The sequence below is a fragment of the Phoenix dactylifera genome, chromosome 15 (assembly GCF_051530095.1).
Source record: "Phoenix dactylifera cultivar Ajwa chromosome 15, Ajwa_hap1_PhDact_Kaust_v1.1, whole genome shotgun sequence".
NCBI lineage: Eukaryota > Viridiplantae > Streptophyta > Magnoliopsida > Arecales > Arecaceae > Phoenix > Phoenix dactylifera.
Genome location: NC_143204.1, coordinates 13,501,231 through 13,517,523, shown reverse-complemented (window position 1 = coordinate 13,517,523; position 16,293 = coordinate 13,501,231). Strand labels below are relative to the sequence as shown.

The 16,293-nt window shown below is 37.6% G+C and overlaps 1 protein-coding gene across 4 annotated transcripts; it reads left to right on the top strand.

The window, feature by feature from the left end:
• The first annotated feature begins 249 nt into the window (after positions 1-249).
• On the top strand, positions 250-16,293 carry DG1 (Tetratricopeptide repeat (TPR)-like superfamily protein). 4 transcript variants are annotated; one of them, XM_039121849.3, is made up of 9 exons: positions 250-992; positions 1,876-2,067; positions 2,211-2,292; positions 2,441-2,632; positions 2,736-2,849; positions 8,708-8,801; positions 8,890-9,047; positions 13,079-13,513; positions 15,258-16,293. In XM_039121849.3, the coding sequence occupies exons 1-9, from the start codon at positions 388-390 to the stop codon at positions 16,029-16,031; spliced, it is 2,646 nt and encodes an 881-aa protein (XP_038977777.3). In that variant the 5' UTR covers positions 250-387; the 3' UTR covers positions 16,032-16,293. The 4 variants fall into 4 exon arrangements, with proteins under 4 accessions (XP_038977777.3, XP_008811661.3, XP_038974819.2 ...); XM_008813439.6 differs by having other exon boundaries at positions 256-992; positions 2,766-2,849; XM_039118891.3 differs by lacking the exons at positions 8,708-8,801; positions 8,890-9,047 and having other exon boundaries at positions 256-992; positions 2,766-2,849.

Here is a 16,293-nt window from a genome sequence, read left to right as displayed (position 1 = left end):
GATATAAAAATAAAAAAAATAATAAATAAATTTTTAGAATCAATTCCAAATTTATGCTGCGTGAGGAATTTAAAATTTCTCCACCCTGGAACAAACGGTTCATATTCCTTGGCATGAATTCACCGTACAATCCCTTTTAGATGATGGATAAAAATATTGGAGTATTTTGTGGTGTATGGAAGTTGTCATCCAACGGTCTACATCGCGAAAGAAAATCAATAATTTTTTTGCCCAAAAAATACAAACTCTGTCCTCTTAATGTATGCCTTCACACCGAGGGCTGAGACGAAGATGCCGCCAGCAACGTGCTGAGGCGCTCCTCACTATCATCTTCCTCCCCGCGCCCCGCATCTCTCTCTTCCTCCTCTCTCTCTCTCTCTTCTCGCCATGGAGGCATCTCTCGCCTCTCCTTCCGCCCTAATGCCCACTCTCCTCCCCCGCTCCGAAGGGAAGAAGTCCTTTGAGCCCAACACCGAAGCCATCAAGCAGAGGCTCCTCCGCAAGGGCGTCTTCCCCACTCCCAAGATACTGCACGCCATCCGCAAGAAGGAAATCCAAAAAGTCCTCCGCCGAGACAAGAAAGAAGCTCTCAAGGACGAATCCCTGCCCCTCTCTGCGTCCCAGAGGCTGGCCCTGGAGGAGGAGGCCCACTTCCGCACCGTCTCCGCCGAGTACCGCGCCGTGAGGGAGGAGCTCCGACGGAGGAACGAGAAGGCGCTAGCGCTCGCCGGGAAGCCGTGGGAGAGGTCAGATAAGGTCGATTTGAGAGGGCTTATGAGCTTGAAGGAGGAGTGTGATGAGGGGAGGCTGAAAGGCGAGCACTTGGTGGAGCTGAGGGAGATGCTCGCCGAGAGGAATGGAGAGAGGTTCCGGTGGCTTCTGGATGACGACGTTGAAGAGGTGGGAGGTGTCGTGGATAAACAAGAGATGAAGCAGGTTCCTTGGAAACAAAATCTCGGAGATGAAGAGAAGATTCAGTTGCTCATAAAAAGGTGCTATTTTTATGCGTTTAGTCTTCTTTTTTTCTCTTTGTAAATATATTATTGCGTTCTGTCTTCCATTTTTCAATCTTCTGGTTCTTTTATCGGAATTCTAGAAGTGGAGAGCTCTAAAAAAATTATTTTTCTTCTATGATGAACTGGCTCCCTCAGAAATAGAGAATTTTACTTCTGACCTAATTTGTCAGTGACACAGCTTCGTAATGAGAGGATGCTCAGTTTGTGGGGATGGATGTGGGCCATTCCCCCGTCATTTTGGGACCATATTTTCCTTTTTTTTTGCTTTTTCAAGTTTATTGATACAGCAAAGTTTCAACTATACCTGCGAGAAGGCATTAGCTTTGTTTTGCTAGGAAGTACTGCACACTTTAGATAACTTTCTGAGGTTAATCCCTGAGAAAGAGTTGAGAGAGGCCTTGAGTTTATTGGCTTGGACTTTTTATGGATTTATTGCTCAACTCAATATAGTTTATGAACTCCCATTTCTAACAGCAGCTGAACTTTGTCATAGGATCACTTCCCTAAATGTTATTCTTGTTGAGCTACTAATCATGGTCTTGAGTGAGTCTTTTCCATCAAATAATAACAATGGTTATTACTCTTTGTGCGCAACACTGTAGTTTATATACTGTAAATGCATTGCATTTTGCAGACAACATGCTCACATGAAATTCATTTAGTTATTAATTGATCATGACTTCCAATATGCTGACAATTGTGGATAACATACTAATATACGAAAGACTGGCATACCATTGAAATAAAGATTCTCGTCTTTGGTTACACTAATTCTTATTTGCATCTTTTCATGGCTCAGTTTGCCTAAATAAAAATTATAAAATATGCAACCTCTGAGAAGCTGAATTTTGTATTGCAGACTAAGCAGCACAGACCTTAATTTGCATGACTGGAAGTTTTCAAGGTTGATGAAGCAGTCGGGTTTATTCTTTACTGAAATGCATTTGCTTAAAATACTTGAAGGGCTTGGGGCTCTTGGAAATTGGAGCCAAGCATTGTCTGTTGTGGAATGGGTCCATAATCAAAAACGTTACAAACATCGGAAAAGCAGGTAATTCCTAGGTATGCTGTTTTATTCTCTGAGATAATGTTCTATTTGAACAGTAAAATTGTTACTCGATTTTCATTACAATCATATGATTAACAAAGAAGGATACATAAAGGAAAAGCTGATGGGGTCTTTTCCTTATGTAGGTTTGTATACACAAAACTTTTAGCAGTTCTTGGGAAGGCAAGGAAGCCCAGTGAAGCTCTTCGTATTTTTAATGTGATGCGAGTAATGAAATTTTCCTCTCTGCTGCAACAATTTACAGCAGTCTCATATATGTTTGCACCAGTTTCTGATCCAAAAAGATGGAGTATAGTTTGCTGTTTTATTCTCTTAATTTACTGATCACTATTTTTTCTGGTTCAATAATGCTCAGGAAGATGGCCAGATATATCCTGATATGGCTGCATACCACAGTATTGCTGTGACACTCGGCCAAGCTGGTCTTCTAAATGAGTTAATGACCATAGTTGAGTGTATGAGGCAGAAACCTTCCAAAAGGATTAAAAATATGAACCACAGAAACTGGGATCCATGCTTGGAACCTGACATCGTCATATATAATGCTGTAAGATACCTTATACCTCAACAATTCTGTGCAAAACAATACAAATATAAATATCTAAATCACATGTGGCATTCTGTTTAATATTATATAAACATTTCATTAGGTGCTAAATGCTTGTATCCCATCTCATCAGTGGAAAGGAGTATTTTGGGTGTTGGAGCAGATAAGGTTTAGTGGTTTAAAGCCTACAGGAGCAACTTTTGGGTTAGCCATGGAGGTAATTCTACATAATTTTGTAGATTTTGCACATAAAATCCAACTCAGCCATTTAACCAAATGGCACATGTTGTAATCTGAATAATTGAATGTTTGTTAATCTATTTTTGGCTTGAAGATAAATAGTTTATTGGCATAAAAATATTACAGGACACTGTACAGTTTATGCTGGTTGGATCTTCTGGATACAGTGAGTGTGCTATGAACAGAACTGGGTAGAACAAAGATATTGTCACATCCTGCAATGGTTTTAATCATTTATTTGGCTAATTATTGTAGTATGATGAACTTATGTGCATTTGACAATTTACTGTACTCTGCCAGTAGGTGCACCTTTATCATTTAACATCCACGATTTCATAATCTGTTGGAAGAAGGGTTTTGGGGATCTATAAAATGCAGATGCATATAGAATCAGACCATGAACTGAAAGGAGGGCAATTTGAGTGTTATAAAACCTAGTTTCTTTATTTTATGCTGCAAGGAGCTGGTTTTTTGCTACTTAGAGGTTTGTTAAATTTTGTTACGCTTTTCCTTTCTTTTCTTTTTTCATTCCTTTTATTTTATTTTTATTTTTATTTTTATTTTATTATTTTTGGTGGGGGAGCTGTCTAAGTTTCTACTAGGTGAATATTTATTTTTTGGGCACAATAGTGGCTCTAACTTTCAAGGTCCATAACGTGAGATTAGGTCTCCATGTCAGTTAAATTATGTATGATTTTCGGTGCCACACATAGATGCATCTTTCAGATAAGTTGGAAGCATCAAATGCTTGTTCTGATTAAGTTATCATGGCTTGAATATGTGAGAACGGGATAATAAACAGAATTATATTTTAAGTCTTAGCTTGGATCAGTGATCATGAGTTCAGTTGTTAATGTAGTGGATTAGTTAAACCTTTCGAGGTCTTTTGAGGTTTATGAAAGGAGGAGGAGCTAGTGCAAAATGTTATGAAGAAAAATTGATAAAAGACTGGATTTCTTTTCTACTTTCTTCTTCCTCTAGTTTCTTTAATATTGGCAATCTTCTTCTGCCTGGGTTGATTTATTGCCTCCAAGATTTATGCAGGAGGTGTGGTTGAGGATATTATTGCCTAATTTATATGAGGAGAATATTGCCGGAGGATCCTATATTACAAGCAAAAATATCTGGCATTGGAAAGCTGGCTGGATTAGTTCTGGAGAGCTACTCCTCAACCTTATTGCAAATAGAATAATTATTTTAATGCTGATATAATTATTTAAAAATGATTATGGTGTCCTTGATATGCAGGGGTTTGATAGGTTAACTAGACATGATTTCTCAGTTTCCTCTCATCTTCTGTATCTGCTTCCTTAGACTGTCCATGCAAGTTATGCTATCCTTTTCTTCCATGTTGGAGATGCCTAAACACCTCTAAAAGCCATATTTCACTGTAAATGTCATAGTTGTATAATGAATAATAACTGTAGTTGTTGCGGGGACGGCCTTTGGCCGGAGCCTCACACAACAGCATAGCCCACATTAAGCTAGCAGAGAAATAGGACTGCGTTCCTCCTGAGGTATTGTCCGCTTTGGGCACTCCGGCCCGTGCGTCCAGCGCAGACGGGGGGAGACCACTGCCCTCACGGTTTTGCCCTTCAAAAGGCACCTCGAGAGGAAAGGATTTCCATCCCCCATTTAAGGCATAGAACCTTTCCGCTATTAGCCGATGTGGGACTAAATTCAAGGCCCCCCCCCCCGCAACATAGCCCCCCAGCGAGAAGGTTCTTGAGCCTCCGCAGTCCTGAGGGGTAGTCAACGGTGGGAGGAGGCGCCCCCTTCTTGGCGCGCCATCTGTTGTCAATGAGCCTTAAATTGTTATTATAAAATTGGCTTCATGAATTCTTCATATTTGTCATGTCGAGGACACGTTTCCTCTTTTGCCAAATTTTCAAATTCTTACAACTTCCATCAAGGCTATCTCATGTTCTAGAACAAATTTTGTTTTAGTTTGATTTATCTTATCTTTATAGTGCAAACAGTTGTCATCTTAATTTGATCTACAATCTTCACTTGATTCCCAATTCCACTGTCGTGCTTTTGCAAATTATCCTTCCAACTATTTTCCTAGTCCGCCTCAACATTCTTATATCAGTAAAGCTCAACTTATGTGTCTATGCTTTTCTTATTGCCTAATGATACAACCCATACTCCACTGGGAACCAACTATTATCTTATAAATCTTCCCTCAAGTTCCATTGGCATCCAACAGTAACACCCTAGGAACACAACAATGTACATCCAACATGCTCTAGTTTCTTTACAAGTATTGTAACAACCCAGGACCTCACCCAAAATAGCTATCTGGAAGGTATTGTTTCGATTTTTTGATCCTGTATAAGTACCCAAGATCTTTCCAACAAATAACCGATGTGGGACTAAACACACGCTCGCACAGATCCTCACATACTCCTCCTTTTAAGCTTTGACGTTCTCGTTAGGCTAAGGGTTCAAATCCATTCAAATCTAATTACAAATACCACGATCGGCCTGTGGCCAGCCTTAATGAATCTGTGCTGTAGTGTCTCCTAGTCCACATAAGTTATGGGCCGGGTCCGTTCTGATACTATTTGTAACAATTCGGGACCTTACCCAAAATGGCTAGCCAGAAGGTATTGTTTGGATTCTTTGATCCTATATAAGTACCCAAGATCTTTCTAGCAAATAACCGATGTGGGACTAAACACACGCCCGTATGAGTCCGCACAAGTATAATCAGAATTATCTAAGTATTACAACATATCTAGAGTACTCGTTCTAATTTAAGCCTTTTAAAGTTTCTAAGAGAAGGTCGAAAACTAATGAAGTATTTTTTTAATTGTTTTTTCTGCTGAGAAGTATAGACTATGGAAAGAGTGTTCCCATCTCCATTTTAAAAGATGAAATTTGCATTTTCTGAAAAAGCAGTATAAAACTAAAATTTAACTTTTCTAGAATGTGGAGGCTATCTTTTTTTTTCCTCTAAATTACAAACTTCTCAAGGTACCAAGCAAGTAGAAAACCTAATTTTCTTTTCCAAAGTTCTCCCCCACCCTTTTTTTCTTTTTCCTCTGTGTGAGGATTCGTGCGGGCGTGTTTAATCCCACATCGGTTATTCGCCAAGGAGATCTTGGGCACTTATACACGACTAAGGAACTCAAAAAATACCTTTTGGCTAGCCTTTTTGGATAAGATCTTGGGTTGTGACAAATGTTATCAGAGCGAACTCGGCCCATAGTATATGGGGACTAGAGGACACTGCAACATAGGTTTATGGAGGCTGAGCATGAGCCGATCGTGGTGGTTGTGACTAGATTTGAATGGATTTGAACTCTTAGCCTAACGAGGATGTTAGGGATTGAACAGAGGGAATATGTGAGAACCTGTGCGGGCGTGTGTTTAGTCCCACATCGGTTATTCACCAAGCAGATCTTGGGTGATTTTACAGGACTAAGGAACCCCAAAAATACCTTCCGGATTGCCTTTTGAGGTGAGGTCTTGAGTTGTGACATACTGGTTTTCTTATAACCAAAAATGCCCTTAATAAAAAGGGAACTGAAAGCAAGGCCCTAATAAAGATGGCCACAAGATACTCCGTAGTGATCATTTTCAGCCATTTTCTCTTACGACTTAGTAGAGAATGTTCTACCATGATTTCTTTTTCAGTCTTGTACATATTTTTTATAAAAAGTTGGTTGAAGTAGTATTACTATCATATGTAAATCAATCCACTATTTCTTTTTTTTTTCTCATGCTTTTGGTATCAAAATAATAACTCATGTGTCACAGCTTTTTATTAAATAAGCACTTAGATCTCATCTTAATCTCAAGCAAGACCTGCATAGAGTTCTAGCACCAAGATGACTGACCTTGCACCTTGCAGCATTGGAATCATAGTACCATTTTAAGGGCTCAAAGAGAAGATACCTTTCATGTATCAATCTTTAAATAATCCAAATGGTCAACATGCTAACATAGATTTCTTAGCAGATAGGATAATCAACTCAAACAATGTACATAAATGCAAAAAAAAAATCAAAGCCACTGACACAAACAGATAAAGCAAACACCAGCATTTCTGTATCCTATGTAAGATAAGGTCTTACAAACTCACCAAAATAAGCTCCTTCAGTAAGTTGGATTTGTGCCTTCTAACTGCCTCAAAATATATATGCTAATTATTAAAACTAATTCTTGGATCCTCGGTGTTGGATTTATGCCTTCTAAGATCTAGGCTTTGATTGACGTGTAACTGTGAACCTAATGTGAATCCTACTAAGTCTCTCTTCTGTTATGCTGAACAAAATATATCTATTATCTCGTGTCTATGGACTTGTAATGAAACTCCAATTTATATTACACAATAAAATAAATCAGTATTCAAGCCATGTACTAAGAATGAGACTCGGGAGTGTTATATGTGTTATGTGGAGTTAAGTCAATCTGGACATCTTCATTTATCTCAACATTTACTATATTTTTTCCTCAAGGGGCTGTTTGTTGACAAACTTTACTAAAACAAATTTATGAAAAAAATCAGAATGAGAGAGTTTTACAAAATTGTTTTCCAGAAAGTCTAATTTGCCAAAATGGATATATCAGGAAACCTTAAAAATAGGTTTTGTGGAAACAAGTCTCGCCCTGTTTTTTTAATAAAAACCTGTTTTGCAGAGAATCATGTTTTATGATTAATTATTTCAAAAAATGCATATGCAATCGAACAGCTCCCAAGTGTTAAAAATTGTAAATGAGCATTGTGAATTGAAGGACATTTTTGGTATCCTTAGAAGGCACTTTGAATGTTTTTATTAATATAACCAGATAATTGTATATTCAGCTGTTCTACTTTAGATCTTTGAGTAGCACTAACAATGAAAGGTAGCAAGTTTATTGGCTCGTTTTAGGGAGACACAGCATACCTGTGATTTGTACATTCAGGCGGAAAATTGTAAAACAGTAGATAGACATTGGCTTAAAAAAGTTTAATGGGATCTAATGCTGTAAATTAAAATATACAATACTAAATATGGTTATCTTGATTGTCTAGTCACTAATCTCTGGAATCCTAGAACAAGTGCATATCAAGACGAACACCGTCTTGATATTCATCTTAGATCAGTGGTATAGGCTGTACCATGCATCATGATGAAGACAAATTTGTTGTCCATTACTATGATGAACTCCAAATTTGTGTGACTATTACACCCAAAAATGGAGCTTTTCCCAACTTCTGAACATATTTTTTTGTAATTTTGTCTCTAATAGACATATACCCCACGTTGTTATGAACATTGATATGGGTGTTGACTTGCGAGATAGATTCAGGTGCTAGGCATGGATATTTGCATGAGATTCAGTTTGTCTACCAAAAGATAATACATCTAAAGCTAATTTCTTAAATGATGTTGAAAGTTACTTCTGTGAAGAGTATGAGTTATTTGGTTATTCCCTGACAGACCCTGATATAATGAATGCATTTCGACATACGAGAACCCAATCATATATTATGTTTTCAAACCATAAAATGTATGCTGTCGTGACTCTTTGTAGGGGCCTGATTCATTTTTTATGAAAGGTGTACCAGCTTAACACAATTCTCCTTTCTTTTATGGTATGATTGCAGTGTTTGTTTTATACTACTGAACACTGGTATGTTAGATCAGATCTTGCTTCCTATGTGGATTTTGGATGTACGTATTTAACAAATATTAGGGCAATATTAGGGAAAAAATAGAAGGAAGGTTAGCTGAAAGGCATGTATTTTGGCTTGTATGTTCTATTTAACATCTCTATGTTAGTACTTGTCTATCCTCAGATTATAGCTGTACATTTAGTCTTACAGGAGCTACTTGTTGAAAGGTGATGCTGCGAGCGGGGAAACATAATTTTGTCCACAATTTTTTCGAAAAGATGCAAAAAAGTGGACTACCTCCAAAAGCTTTAACGTATAAAGGTAGTAGCAAAAACAAGTGGCCTTTCATGTCATTCGGTCTCTTAAATTTCATTACCGGATCCCCTTATTATGGTTTCAAATTTTGCAGTTATTGTGAGAACCTTTTGGGAAGAGGGTAAAGTAGATGAAGCAGTTGAGGCAATTAGGGATATGGAAAAGAGAGGAGTGGTTGGAGCAGCTTGTGTTTATTACGAGCTAGCATGTTGCCTTTGTAATAATGGGAGGTGGAAAGATGCAATGATGGAGGTGAGTTGGAACCTACAAACTTGGTGCCATTGCATGCTTAATGCTACTCATATTAGCAGTCAGTCAATGACCTTTCTAAATCATTAGCCATTTTTCTCTCATTATTTTTTATATATTCATGAGTTTTGATTGTAAGATAAAAATGGGTTTTGGAAGTTCAATTTCAGGATTATGAGATAAATGCTTGCTATAGTTATAAATTTGCTGGTCTAATCGATGACTTCCTCTTGTCATTTGTTGATGTGTTAACAATTTCAAACATTTTGATCAAAGGTTTTTGTCAAGCTTTTATAGTTGCAATTTTTGGCCTAGTACAATAAGAAAATGGGCCAACAACTGCAGCCTTAGTTTATATTAGGGATTGTTGAATCGTACCAAATCGGTCGATTCAGAGCGTATCGAACCGGACTGGTCGGTTACTGGCAAGGTTTAGCATATTGCTTCGGTTTAAAAGCCTCTTGACTCATGCGATCGTCTCTTCGCTCTTGGGTCTTGTGAAGCTTCTTCTGCCGAGTCCCTCCCCCCTCTCTCTTTCCTCGATGCTTCGATCCCTTCCTCACCTGCAGCCTTGATACCTTTGCCACCATCGTTGTCTTCAAACCCTCGCTACCGCTATTCTTTCTTCTTTTTTCACTTCGATTTCTTGGGATGGGTAATTGCTGCGCCATCTTCAAGCCCTCGCTGCGTCATTGGCGGCAGGAAGGGAGCTTCCACCTTTGGTCAGGCTAGAGGGTTTAAGAATATGTTGACGCCAACAAGGCCGTCGACCACTTCCTCAAGTCTCATGGCCTTCATGTCTTCCACTCCTAGATGGAGGTTCATCTCCTAATCTGGAGCCTGAGAAGTCCTAATTTCTACTCTCTTCGATGTAGGTGAGTCCCCCCTCTCCCTCTCTCTCCCCCTCCCTCTCCTTCTTCCTCCCCCCGCTCTTCCTCTCCCTCCTTCCTCTTCGGCCCTCTCTCTCTCTCCCCATGGTTCCAGTAAGCCATAGTTCAGTACTGTATGAACTAGTACCATACTATACCAGTTGTTGGCTAGCACGCCTGTCGGCACAGGTTCTTCCAACCTTGGTTTATATTTTTTCCATCAGCTAGTGGGGTGACGGCTAGATGAAGTCTAAATTACTTGATTTATTCCACCATCGAGACAGATTTCCACTTAGGCCTCTTGCCCTAAGAGTATTCCAGAATATAACTTGACCGAAGTAGTGCAATAAACATGAACTTTGGAGTGCCAAAATAGGTTTACTCGGTGTTCAGGTCTTAGTTGCAAAGGAAGAGGAGTGATCATTTACGGAATATTGGAGCACCTAAGAAAAGAAAATTGTGTTGGACATATTAGAATTACACATGCATTTATGTTCTATATGCACTAAATAACATATCTAAAACTATAATCATGATCTATGCACGAATCGTTACTGCTTAAATATTTTAGTATAGTATGTGATGTGTCCTATTATTTGTGAGACTAGTATTCAAACTTCAAAGTAATTAGATCCTTACTTAGAAAAGATGAATGAGACTGGATATTTTTATTTTGCTGAGTATGAGATTTGTAGTTCCCTAAAGGCATAGGTGGTATAACAAGTTATAGCCTTAACAATTGCAGACTATATTGTAGTGCTCAGCATATGGGAACATGCTTCTTTGAAATAAGGAAAGTTATGCTAATCTGCTGCTTAAAAATTTTAAAAAATGTGTCTTTTAAGGTAGAAAACATATTCTTTGGAATTTTTGCCTTGAAAGCACAAATTTGTTACTTCTAAAGGAGTCACTGCAGGGAATCAATAAGCTTCCTGCAAATGATGTTCTGGTAAGAGGTTTCTACTTCTGCTATCATGAGTTCACCATTTGTGTCAACATATTCATCTTCTACTTCTGCTATCATGAGTTCACCATTTCTGTCAACCTATTGTATAGGTCATTGGTGAATGTAGTCATATCTATCTATTTTATGTTAAAACCAAAGTATGTCAAATTGACCCAAATCGTCCGGTTTAGAGTACCGACCTGAATTGGTGTGGTGTTGGGTTGAAAAGGCAAGTCGGGTTAGTAAGGGGCTTGAATCAGCTTGAACTGAGTGGAACCACCCAGTTCTGCCTGGTTTGGAATGCTTCGGGGTAGTTCGACTCTTACCGACCCTAATAACAGAGTAGATGGCATTCCATGCTCCTCTTTTTTCTTCAAGAAAAGAGTGGATTTTGCGAGGAAAATTTGGGGAAGATAGAAGATTTGCTAATTTTGAGCTTAAATTCAAGACAAATCAGGTATAATCCTCTCCATTCTCTTCATTGTTCTTTTTTTTTTCCATTTTTATGCCTAAAATAGGCCTAAAATTTTTAAAATCATGCCATAATTTTGTAGTACCCTTAGTCGGGTTCTACATTAATCTAAATTGAAGTTAGTTTTTAGGTATTTTATAACTTGGAGTGCATATATAGGACACGACAAATATAGAAATCCGGCTAAAATTTGGCATGGTCTCCAATGAAAAATTTGTAGGAAAATCCGGAGAGAACCTTTGAATCCAATTAGCTTATACACTCGCCCATAGGATGGAAATGAAATCAAATATTTGCTTGTCAAAGTGTTCACCCGCAAATCCTCCAGTTTTGTTAGACCAATGCCTCCATAGTAAATGTTGATTGTAAATCTGGCAGCAACAATTAGAGGGAGATATAGAGAGGTGCAATCATAAGCCTAGGAATAAGACAATAACTAGATCTATGGGTGTTATGTCCACCTATATGCCGGGATAATGTTGTATATACTTCCATGAAATGAAGGCAAAAACATTAGAGTTAAAAGTAAGGGGAGAATGATAAAAGTCAAAAGCTAGATTTCAAGAAGAAGGTAATGATTGAAAGAAAGATGTGGATGATGGAAAATAGGGCATACAATTATATGCATCTACATACCAAGTTACAAATCTATGTTTAATTATTACAATTGCATCTATTGAGCAATCATACGGTCTTTCAGGATCCATATGAGATAAAATGACATTCAAATATCCTTAAAATCCTAATCTAAAGATCCATGATCCTTAAAGTAATCTTCAAAGCCAAAAAAATGAAAAACAAGAAGAAGGAAAAAATACTGAACCAGTACTCATCTGCATACTGTGTTGGCATGGTTTGCTTTGCTATGTACTGTACCAATACCTAACTGGTACGGTACTCCTTAACAAGGCTATCAAATCTTAAGTTTTGAATGCATTTTATTTGGGGGGAAGAAACAATACAGAATTATCAAATCTTGTCATTTATCAGCGTCACCCGCAACTTTCTGCTGTCTCGCTTACTCTTCCATCTCATCCTTCTAGATTGCCTCTAACACTGCCATAACTCTTCTACCGGTTTATTGTATCTAACATCAAATCCGTTTAACCTTTGGATTTCTTCTTCATCATCATAAACACAAGTGCAATAAGAAAATTATTTCTTAAAGAATATTTCACGTTATTCTTTGAACTTCATGTTCAAGAAGCAGCCTACTCCTAGATCAAATGTTTTTCTTTTTTCACTAATCGAGATTCAACATAATGCAGCTTACCCTGGCAGAGGAGTTAGCTTGAGTAGAACCAGGATCCATTAAATGACTAGTTTGATCTCCTTTACACTTTTCTTTAAGGCATTGCAATTAGTTACTGTTTTAAGCATGTTCTGCACTGAAGATAAAGGCAACTATCTCTAAACTTTATTAGAAAGAGGGTCTTTTTAGTTTTATTTTTAGTGTAGCTGTAAAAAAGCTATAATTACACAACATGCTTATTTATATTAAATGGCTTTTTTTATTTGTTTAATTTATATCTATATCTAACTACCTGCTACACACACATTTGAATTCTGTTTCCAAAAAATAAAAAAAAGGAAAAATAAACATGATATTTGATCTCTTGGCACTTATTCTTTCTTATGTTACCTTTATTTTCAATGGATGTCCAACCAATATTTAATCATTAAAATGGATTCAGATCATCTAGATGTGTATCCAACATTTTGCTTACTGCTGTGTCATATTTTTCAGGTTGAGAAGCTGAAAAGTCTTCCTCTTACTAAACCACTGGAGGTAGCATTCACTGGCATGATTCTGTCGTCATTGGATGGCGGATACATCTATGACTGCATTTCAATTTTTGAACACATGAAAGATCACTGTGCTCCTAATATTGGAACTGTAAATGCAATGCTGAAAGTTTATGGTCACAGTGATATGTTCGCAAAAGCAAAAGAACTGTTTGAAGCCACTAAGGCTACTGTTTCTAGTTTTAAATCCTATACTGGCAATGATTCATCACTTGAGCTAGATGCATACTCATACAGCTCTATGCTTGAGGCATCTGCTTCTGCACACCAATGGGAATACTTTGAGTATGTGTACAAGGAGATGGCCCTCTGTGGGTACCAACTAGATCAAAGAAAACACGCATGGTTACTGGTTGAAGCATCCAGAGCTGGAAAGGTATGCTAGTTTTTGTTTATTACAATTGTTTATGTTTATTTGAAAGATTTACCAGATTCTGCTTGAGTTTCTTGGTGGCATCATGTTTCTTTAATTACAAGTGCTAGGTGTCGGAGCATTATTATAATCTGGTACCATGACCTTTTACAATTACAATTGATCTTTGTTATGCTTCATGATTGGTTATTCTTTTGGTACAATTACAATTGTTTATGCTTCATGATCTTTGTTATTCTTTTGGTTTTACTAAAAGAATGCCAAGTTTGCTGGTTGAATCTATTTTCATGTTGTCTTCACAAATTTTGATTTCCAAACCCTCATTTTCCTGGTATTTTCTATTCTCTAGGATTTCCTTTTTTATTTTCAATCAAAAACATAATATTTCAGTCCTGTTTTATTGCAAAATTTATGCGCTAACATTGAGGGCTTAACTACCATTGTAGTATGACTTGCTTTCCTGTTCACTGGTTAAGCTTCTGCCTCATTAAGTTGTGATGCAACTGAGAAGTGTCTGGTCTTTATCCATTTGGATTGAAATGCCAGTTGCATGCAGTACTTTCTTAGGATTTCTTACATAAGCTGTCATGTTAGAGATCTTCCAGAAACCTGAGTAAAATTGGGACTAGGAAACACCAGTCTTATTTGTTTTTGCTTAAGACTCGTCAATTTACTATCCAGTATCTTCATTTGGGTTCAACACCAACTTCGCCATCTGCAAATACACATACCTTTTGATTTCCTGTTCATTATTCAACTAAGTGTCATTTATTGCGACTATATTATTATCAGGAGTAACTTCTTGCTGATTAAAACTATATCTATTTGTAGTTGTATTTTCTAGTTTCATGTCCAAGCAACAAACTCGCTTATGAAATTATTGGCAACTTTAAGGTTAATCTTTTTGCAAATATTAGATAGTACTTTAATTACAAGCTCTTTCTGTTCCTCTCTCTCTCTCTCTCTCTCTCTCTCTCTCTCTCTCTCGGTTGCTCTCGCTCTCTCTGCAGTCTGTGTCTCCATTACCACATCCAAATCTGTACTTCTGCTCCCTCTGTGCCACTTCAGATGATGGATATTTTGGGGTTAAAATTTGTCATACTCTTAGTAATAGTGTCTGATAACAAAGAAACTGAATTGGATGATAGATGCCCATTTTGTTATTCTGTTGTTTGTTTAAGGTAAAAATTCTTTGGATTTCACTATGACTTTATTTGTATCAAGTATCAACTATAATGGGAATGTTGCTATGAAGGTCCTCAAGGACTTGTATCATTGCTTGTTCTTTTCACCTTGGGAGTTAAAAATGTTGATTCTAAGAATAAACCAATAATTCAAGTTTGAATTATCCAAGTTTGTTTCACTTTTTTTTTTGCCTGTTGCTGTTGTTGTTTGTTTCATGGACACAATCTTAAGGTTTCTGACACGGTTGTTACAGTATGAGGATTAGAAAGTTTGATAATGAGGTCTGCAAAAGTGGGAATCTTGCTGCCTTCTAAAGTATATATGTGGTTAGAAATATTCATGCAGATCTTGGGTTGTAATAAACTGATACTGGTATTTCAGATCACCCAGTAGCATTGATAGCATTGATTACAATATCTTGTACTATTATTGCAGTTTATTACTGCATTTTCAGTCTCATGTAGACCAAGTGGCATTAAGGATTGCTATTGTTCCTTTTGTCAGCTTATGGAAGAACATATATTAGTTGAAGAATTGACTGTCTTTTTTGGTTCATCTGTAGTGGCATTTATTGGAGCATGCATTTGATATGATTCTGGAAGCCGGAGAAATTCCTCATGTATCACTTTTCACTGAAATGATATGTCAGACCATTGGTCAACAAAATTACAAAAGTACTGTAAGTCTCATTAATGGTATGGCTTATGCTTCACTGAAAGTAAGTGAAATTCAATGGCTGAACCTCTTCCAGATAAACATGGATAGATTCAGCAAGGATAAATTGTGTGACCTATTGAACCATATAAGTAGTTGTGATCTTGTGATAGAAGACCCTGTCCCGAATTTTCTGAAAGCACTGCAATCTTTCTGTGGCATGAAATTGTTGGACACCACTGTACTCACTGATACCAGTGATGTTTCAGCAGTAACTCCTGCTGTCACTGGTAATGACGAGGGTGACAATAATTGTGATGAGATTCAGGCTCATATTCCCGGTAAAATGCTTGTGGATGATGATGGCAGCCCGTTGTGTAGCCAGGAAGATTCCCTCATGTCAGAGAGACCTCTTGACCGAACTGAGGGAAGCCATAGCATGAGCATTAGCTTGCAAGAAAGAGTTAATAATGTGGCATCTAGCTCATTTGCTGGGAATGAAGGCAATGAACTGAACTCAGTTTTTCATGGCTACACAGAGACCCCTATAACTGATGCAGCACTGAACTCACTAACAGCCGACACAGGCAGGCCTTTCTCAGAGATGCCATCGGCATCAGAGATACTGGAAACTTGGAAGCAAGACAGGTTGAAGGATGGTATATTTCCATTTCAATGTTGAATATAAAGCTCGTTATTTGGTGATAAGGGAAGGTGTGAATAGCGGCAATGTTTCTTCCAATATCAACCAGGGATTATCATTTCATGCAGGGTTTATCTGATCCTTTTTCATACAACAATTTGTTAACGCTGTTTATCTATATTCTGATTAACCAAGCTTCTTATGTATTATGAAAATATGAAGCTCCTTATCAAATGCCTTGTAAATTGTTCTGTCAAGGAATTTTTCAGACACTGAAAATATATTTGATTTGTTGCTGTCA

Bases quoted from the DNA above. Each gene is read 5' to 3' on its own strand.
- DG1 (XM_039121849.3), top strand. From the start codon at position 388: ATGGAGGCATCTCTCGCCTCTCCTTCCGCCCTAATGCCCACTCTCCTC. The intron at 993-1,875 runs GTGCTATTTTTA...TTTGTATTGCAG, and splicing joins ATTCAGTTGCTCATAAAAAG to ACTAAGCAGCACAGACCTTA. The intron at 9,048-13,078 runs GTGAGTTGGAAC...CATATTTTTCAG, and splicing joins GGAAAGATGCAATGATGGAG to GTTGAGAAGCTGAAAAGTCT.